An 8,034-nucleotide genomic window follows, 5' to 3' on the forward strand; every position below is an offset into this window, starting at 1 on the left:
GGGTGGAGCTGGACCATCCCTGCATTCTGGTAAGCTCCACGGGTCGAGGTAGCTTTCCTTTTCAATGCACCATTGGATTCTGTTGATAACATTGTATGTCACATTTTCACTTTGATAATCATAACTGAGGTTGATTTTTTTTTGGTGCCTTCTCTGTCAGGCATTAGTGTCATACGTGCTTCGTAATTACTCTGTGTCCCATTTCCGTGCTGCAGAACAGTTTAAGTGGCCGGGACATCGTCTGGTCTTGAGAAGGTTGATAGAATTTGGCTGTGTGACCTTCTGGATCTCAACTACCTTCTCCATCTCTTCTGTGGAAATCGGGTCATTCGGAGTTTCCGTTTCTATTGGAGACTCTTTGGGTAAATTATATTTCCCTTCAACATAATCCATCCTAACCAGGTTTTCACGGTTGTCTTNTCTCCCTTATTCTTTCTTCTTATGTGTATTTGGGCCTCTGTTTCCCTGGATAAGGCTGCCTAGCGGCTTGTCTTTTTGGTTTTGTTTTTTTTTCCACGTTTGCTTTTTAATTTTGTTGTCGTATTTTTGTCTTTTATAAGTCTTTAATTTGAATTTCTTCATCCTTTCTTTGTTCTAATTTTTCAAGTAGATATTTTCATTTGATGATTTTGTTTTAAAATTTATATTAATACAAGTATTTGAGCCATAGATGTTCCTCTGAGCCCTGCTTTTCCTGTGTAACCCATAGATTCTGACGTGTAATATTTGACTTGCTCATCTAGAAATTCTGTAACTGGATAGAGAGTTGGTTGTTGTTGTTGTTGTTGTTAAGATTTATTTATTTATTTTAGAACAAGCATGAGCATGGGGTGCGGGGCAGAGGGAGAGACACTCTCAAGCAGACTCCCTGCTGAGTATGGAGCCCAATGTGGGGCTCTATCCCAGGACCCCGAGATCACGACCTGAGCCCAAATCAGGAGTCAGATGCTCAACCAACTAAGCCACCCAAGCACCCCGGTGGTTCTTTTTCCATTTCCTAGGGGACGGGCCTTCGGATTTTCAGTTCTCCTCACTACCGATTCGGAGCACTGGAGCCAGAGGGCGTTATTCTTTCTGTTCCTACTTCTGGGATTTCTCGAAGTGTTCTGTTTGTGCTACTAGAAGGTCAGAGTTTGTACCTACCGCAGGTGCCCTTGAGAGGTGACAAGGCTTCTGTTGTCGGGGTGGGGAGCCCACGCGGTCTGCCGTGATGCCGTGGCAGCGTCCACGCGGTCAGCGCTGCCTTCCTCTGGTTCCCTTTGCACGTTGTGTAGCATCTGCTTAACAGAAGTTGCCGCTGTGTTAGTTGGACCTCGTAGATGCCCGTGACTGTGATACCCTCCATGTGGATCATAGGACTGCAGCCTCTAGGACCGTCGTCTGTCCTCCCTCCTTGCCCTGAATTCTCCCCCGTGTCAGCAGCCCTGGCTGTGTTTCGTCTGCCCTTTGGCTGGCGCACCCTCACCCGGTCTTCGCAGCACAGAGCTGTGTTTGGGTCTGTGAGCCAGCCTGTAGGTCTTTCTTGTTCGTGGGAGAATGAAACCCATTGACATCGACGTGACCGACCCAGGGTAGGGGAGCAGACTTCCACCGGTCCACTGGGAGGGCCTGCCCCTCTGCATGTGTTTGTGCTTTCATTTTCCCTTTTGTCTTCGTAAGGCTCAGATTTGGGGTCTGGTTATTGTCTCATACACAGGCTGGTGGAGCTGATTTTATACCTTTGCCGCCTGCTTTGTCTGCTGCTGGTGTCACATTATTCTTCCCTCATTGTCCCAGAGTCTTTACTCAGCACATGTCCCTGACTCAGCAGAGTCCCCACTCTTGCACTGGCCCCAGTGGTGGTGAACAGAGACTGGCATCATCCCAGGGTGGGGAGCCTGAGCGCAGCCCTGGGGAGCCGGGGCTCAGCGCTGCTCTACCCGAGACGCATGAGGATGGCCCCCGGCTCAGGGCGGAGGCAGCCCTGGTGGGCAGCCACTCCTGCCAGAGGCTCGAGGGTCAAGACTACAGGGTACTGGGTGGGGCCAGAGCCATGCTGTCTTTGCTCCCCACTGTGCTAGACGAGACACACCAGGCCCTTGGACAGCCAGACCGATTTGCCTTCCTCCTGTGCAGGACTGGGCTTCCAGTCCTTCTTGGCCCTGCTTCAGGCCCCATCTCTAGAGTCACTGCTCAGCCTCTAGGGCCAGAGCTGCCCCCTTACTTACCCTCTGAGAGCAGGACTCCAGTCCAGCTCATCAGTCAGCCCCCGACCCTGCTCTCTTACTTTTGTTACCTCCCTCTGTTCACCATCCCTCACTTTGACCTTTCCCCCCTTGCTTGCACATGCCGCCCGGACGTTGGGCACGTGGAGGTGTTCCCTCGGACTCTGGCCTGGGCAGGGGGGCACATGTCCCACGGCGGCACCTGCACTGTCTGTGTGTCTGTATGCTCCATGCCCTCTCTTCCTTCCTGAGGCCTGTCGGGCTAGGCTTCCTTGAAGCAACTAGTCTTCCCTCCCTGAGAGTTTGTGAAACTTGCTTGATCCTTAGAACTCACTGATTTTCCCCAGCATGCCTCTGATCTGCCCAGCATGGCTGGCAGGGCAGTCCATGAGGCCTGGGGTAAGCGTAAGTGAGCTGAGACTCTAGGTGACCACAGCCACGCAGGAAGGGGCTTGGTGGCCAGGTCAGCAACTTGCAACTCTGGGGGCAGCTTTTGGCCTGACCGTCTCTACGTCGTCTGCTCCCCCAGGGGGGCAAGGAGTACCTGATGCGGGCTCACTTCGGCCTGCCCAGCGTGGAGGCGGAGGACAAGGAGGGCAAGCCCCCGATCAGCGTCAAGTTCGAGATCCCTTACTTCACTACCTCTGGCATCCAGGTGCGTGCGGCCAGGCTCACCAGGGCCCCGGAGCAGACGTGGGCAGGCCCAGGGGTCAGTCCCGGCTCAGAGAGCTGCAGGTGACAGCTTAGGCAAGGGTGCCGGTCCGGTCAACCTGTGCCTGGGCCACCGCGGCGCTGCCCTGCTTCTGCCTCTCTCCACACCTGTCTACTCAGACAGGTCTACTGAGATTCGTTTGACCCCCAGAACTAGAGTCCAAGCCTCTAGTGTCCAGCATTTCCCACCATGGGGCCTGTTTTCCTAGGCACCTCCGTGGTGAATCCGTGGTGAATCCGTGAGGGGAAGTGAACTCTGGGCCCCCTCCCCAGGAATGTGCTGGAGGGCTGTGCCTGAGCCTACTGCATCCTGGCTCCCTTCCACCCCTCCCAGCAGTGACTCCCCCCGCCCACAGCATCCCACGCTGCAGACAGGCACCCGCCTCTCCCCGCCTCCCACTGCCCTGCCGGCCCACTCCTCATCACAGCCTCCCCTCTGGGCCTCAGGGGGAGTGGAGGGGGGACCAGGAGGGGAGAGTGCGTGCATGCTCAGGGCCCTGCTGCCTGTGCCCTAGGTGCGCTACCTGAAGATCATCGAGAAGAGCGGCTACCAGGCTCTGCCGTGGGTCCGCTACATCACTCAGAACGGAGGTGCGTGCGGCCCACCCGTGCGCGCTGCTGAGAGGGCGGCGTGCTGGGAGCAGCCCCAGGGGTGGGGGCGGCCCCTCCCCCATCAGGTACAGAGCACGAAACCAACGCCTCCCTCCCTGATTCTAGATTACCAGCTCCGGACCCAGTGAGGGGCCGTGTGGCCAGCACCCCTGGCCCCAACGCTGGGGCTCCTGGTAGAAGCACCAGGAGGAAGCACCTGCCAAGCCCTCTGGATGGAGGAGGGCACCCCTGGCCACCACCAGCCTCCCGGCTCCTCCCGGGACCCCTCCTTTTCCAGGCACACCTGCCCTGCCGCTGCCACTCTCGTCTCTGGGTCCCTTCTCCCGGAAGAGGCTCATCTTCGAGAAGTCTTGTCTCTCTGCCCCCCTGAGTCAGTTTGAGGGGAAGGAAACGAAGTCTTTCCCTCTAGAGATCAAATACAGCCTTCTGTGCTGTTTAGCTCCCAGGCACCAAAAGGCTGGGGAGATGCTCACCCGGCCGCGGGCTGTGCACGGCCTCTGGCCAGGCTGGCCGGCCGCTGTTCGGTTGCCGTTCTGTTCACGAGTGTTCCTAGTTCCTGTCTCGTCCGTTCGTTGTTTACGTGAACTTCACTGTCCGCGCCTCCCGCCCCTTGTCTTGAAGCTCTCAGGCAGCACTTAGTGAGGGCACAGCGCCCTCCTCCTCAGCCAGGCCCACTCGATGCTGGGTTCCCTCCCACGTCTGGCCCGACCCCGGCACGCGCCTCTGTGGCAAAGGCTCTGGCCTCACCCCGAGGCTTCAGCGGAGGTGCCTTCCCAGGGTCAGCCATGCGTGTGATGCTGTCACGCAGCCACATCAGTGTTTGTCCCACCAGGGAAGTGGTGTCCAACGAGGACCGCTGGCCTCGGAGGGTTGGGGGCACAGGTCACCATGTCTGTGCTTGGTCACCCCACCACCACCCTGTCTGTGTTCGTGTCACGATTACATTAAATTCCATTACTTACACACGCCGCCTGCTTTCCCTCTNGCTTTCCCTCTGATGCGGCACGTGGCAGACTCCTGGGTGAGCAGGGGCAGGTGCGGAGCTCACATCAACCCCCACCCTGACCTGATGGCCTTCCTCAGAGTCGTCAGAGCAGCAGCGTCAGTGTCCCCATTGAGCTCACTCAAAACGCACATTCACAGATCTGCCCTGACCTGCCAAGGCAGAGGTAATGGGTTCCACGTGATTCGCATGTGCACTTGAGTTTGAGAACTGCTGCCTGGGCCTCAGAGGGGATCATGGGGGAGCACCTGGGCAGGAAGCACCCTGTCTTCCCACCATGGGCACCTGCCTCATACACCCCCTCCCCCGTCTGTCACTGGCCTTGCCTGGATCACCCCCTCTTGCCTTCAAGGGCTGTGCTCCCCCATCCCTCTCCTGTATCACCTAGCTCCCCCTTGGAGGGCTGGTGGGCATCAGACTGTGATGAGGAGCTTGCCCTTCCACCTGCATTAAGGGACACTGCCCTGGCCCAGGGCTCGGGTCAGAGCCCTTAGAGGCACCCTTGATGCCCCATCCCTCACTACCCACACCCACATCCACAGCATGGCCTCCCTCCAGAAGACCCTGGGTCCAGCAGCATTTCCCATCCTCACTGCCATCCCTGGAGGCTAAGCTGCAGCCTCCAGAGCCCTTGTGGGACAGAGAGAGAGGTCATCTGCAGTATAGAGGGGGGCCTCCATTCCCAGCAATGCTTGGGACCAGGTTGTCTGCAAGCTCTCCTGCTATTAGTGCGTATGTATACAATGTTAAATATATATAAGAGAAAGACTGAGAAAGGTGGGCTAAGCGTCCATCTCAAGAAGTCAGAAAAAAACAAAAAAAGCCTAAGAACATAGAAGGAAATAATAGACACGAAGGAAATAGAAAAACATTCAGTAAAAAGGAGAACCACAAGTTGGTTCTTTTAAAAGATGACTGGAATTCAAAAGCTGCTAGGAAGTTGGATCAAGATGAAAAGGAGGCACAAGTCACTCTCACTGGGAATGAAAGACATTGCTACAGCTTTTCAAACACGAAAGAGGTTAGAGCAGGGCAGCTGCCACCTAACAGGGCATTCAGGCTGCCCTGTGCCCCCGGAGCTCCAGCCACCTGGGGGAGGGGCTGTCCTTGTCCAAACCACCCAAAAACCCCAAAGGGGGCGAGGGATGCTGGGAGTGACTTTGAGCCAGCACACTTGAAAGTGTTAACTAACATGGGTAAGTTCCTAGAGGACAAAAGCTGACTCAAAAAGAAAAAATCTGAGCAGTCCTATGGCTGCTAAACCAGAGCTGGAGCTCTGGGCCCAGATGGCGTTATTAGGAGAGCTCTACTCAACACTCAAGGGGAAAAAGAATTGAACAAACTCTCCCAGAGAGTAGAAAAATAGGAAACATTTCCCGACTCGTTTTGAGACCAGCATTTCCTTGACACAAAATGAAACAATTCTAGACTAACCTCACTGATGACCATAGATGAGAAGATCCTAAAGAAAATCACAGGGGAGGCGGCGCTGTGTACAAAGGACATAACCTTGTGTCTAAGGTTAAATCTTAGGCAAAATTGCTTTAATGCTGGAAAATGCGTTAATCTAATCCACTGCCTTTGAAACAGTAAGGGAGGAGAACATTTATGATACGTTCAATAGGTGCAGGTAAAGGGTTCGATAAAATGAAACATTCATTCGTGATCAAAAAGAATGAACAACCCTTGAGCCAACCACAAACAATTGACAATAGCACCCCCCGAAAATGAAGTAGCCAGGGTTAAATAAAAAAAATACACAAGGCGTCTCGGGGAACTTTATGGAGGGTGTTCAGGGAAGACCTAAAGGAGTGGGGGATACATCCTGATCATAGAATGGACGTCTGTATCAAAGATGCCACCATTCCCTGTGGTCCGCAAAGTAACGGCTCCCCCCAGAGCTGTCTGGGTTCCCAGAACCTGTGCATATGTTAAAGTGCATGGCAAAGGGGATTAAGTTTGCAGATGGATTTAGGGTTCCACTGACCATAACAGGGAGGTTACCCTGACATCTGGTGGGTCCAATGTAATCACAACAGTCCTTAACAGCAGAAGGGGACAGAGGAGGGAGAAGCAGAAGGCGGCAGTGTGGGAGGGACCCGGTCTGCGGTTGCTGGCTGTGAAGGTGGAGGAAGGGGCCGTGGGCCAAGGATGCAGGCCGCCTCTAGAAGCTGGAAAAGGTTGAGACAAATTCTCACCAGAGTCCCCAGCAGGAACACCGCCCCGCAGACACCTTGGCTTCAGCCCCATGAGACCCTTTCAGACCTCTGACCTCCAGGATTCAAGTTAAGTGTTGTTTTACGTTTGTGATGATTTGGGACAGCAGCAATAGGGAATGAATAGACTTCAAAACTATTTATAGGTTGAAGGCATTCCCATTCAAAATCCCAGCCGGGTTTTTGTGGAAGTTGACAAGCAAATTCTAAAATTTACATGGATGGTCAGAGCCAAGAATAATGAAGAATCTCGAAGAATGAAATGGGGCACCTGGATGGCTGTCGGTTAAGCATCGGACTCTTGATTTCGGCTCAGGTCATGATCTCAGTGTCGTGAAATCAAGTCCTGCGTCGGGCTCTGCTCTCATCGTGGAGTCTGCTCGAGATTCTCTCTCTCTCCCTCTCCCCCTGCCCCTCACCCCACTTGCACTCTCTCTCTCTCTCTCTCTCAAAAAAAAGGATGACCTATTTGGGCATCAAGGCCTACTTCATCGATACTAATTACACAAAATCACACATACAGTGTGGTCACTTCAGAAGGAAGTTCAAACCAGGCTTCAGTGAAACTGTTCTGTAAAGATGCTTCCATAGTAAGGGGCAAATCTGAAGAAGAGGAAGTCAGAATGGGTCTACCTGAGGGGGATGAGGGGAAAGCACAGGGGGCTCTGGGGTGCTGGCCGCTTGCTCTTTATTGAGGGGTTGGTGGTGACATGGGGGTTTGCCTCACGATTTTGTTGAACTGTATGTTTATGTTTTATGTGTTGTACAGTATGATGTTATAATGATGTTTAATACATTAAAAATCAGACGAATTTCATGTCATTTAACAGTGCCTGTTATTGTTACGTAAATAAAAAAGATGGCAAGCCCCCAATTCATTCTTTTAAGCAGCCAGCACTTGAATCCCAAAATCAGTTAAGGATGGTAGAAAAGAAACCATGGGCGAAACTTACTTATGAATAACAAAGCAAAACTCCTTGACAAAATATTAGCAACCAGATGGAGCAGTGGGTGAATAGTATCATATGCTGTGACTAAGCGGGTTGATTCCAGGAACATGAATGGGTTCCTCAGAGGCCACTCAATCCATGTAACTCATCCCACCACCAAACCAAACCATATCCGTAAGTTTTGAGAAAGCAATGTTGCCACAACAGACATCTCTAACGGAAACAGGCCCAGCGATAGGAGGGAGCAGCTTCCCTACTACACACGATCCCATTTTCCACCAAGCATCAGAAAGTGCCCCTCTTGGAGGAGGTGGCAGACAAGCAGGGAAGGAGGGTTT

The 8,034-nt window shown here is 53.2% G+C and overlaps 1 protein-coding gene and 1 long non-coding RNA gene across 3 annotated transcripts in view; both read left to right on the forward strand.

Annotated features, from left to right (window-relative positions):
* Positions 1–4,492, forward strand: part of AP1M1 (adaptor related protein complex 1 subunit mu 1) — a 28,729-nt gene extending 24,237 nt beyond the window's left edge. For both annotated transcript variants that reach the window (XM_034657976.1, XM_002912706.3), the window contains 3 exons: positions 2,734–2,859; positions 3,431–3,506; positions 3,633–4,492. In XM_034657976.1, coding sequence (XP_034513867.1) covers positions 2,734–2,859; positions 3,431–3,506; positions 3,633–3,655 — 225 coding nt within the window. In that variant the 3' untranslated portion in view covers positions 3,656–4,492. The remainder of the gene's footprint in view (positions 1–2,733; positions 2,860–3,430; positions 3,507–3,632) is intronic.
* A 22-nt stretch (positions 4,493–4,514) lies between these two features.
* The window catches only part of LOC117801872, a 5,705-nt gene continuing 2,185 nt past the window's right edge, over positions 4,515–8,034 (forward strand). Inside the window, exon 1 of the long non-coding RNA XR_004624638.1 lies at positions 4,515–6,154. This is a non-coding gene — a long non-coding RNA (uncharacterized LOC117801872). The remainder of the gene's footprint in view (positions 6,155–8,034) is intronic.

The sequence above is a fragment of the Ailuropoda melanoleuca genome, chromosome 4 (assembly GCF_002007445.2).
Source record: "Ailuropoda melanoleuca isolate Jingjing chromosome 4, ASM200744v2, whole genome shotgun sequence".
In the NCBI taxonomy this organism is placed as follows: Eukaryota; Metazoa; Chordata; class Mammalia; order Carnivora; family Ursidae; genus Ailuropoda; species Ailuropoda melanoleuca.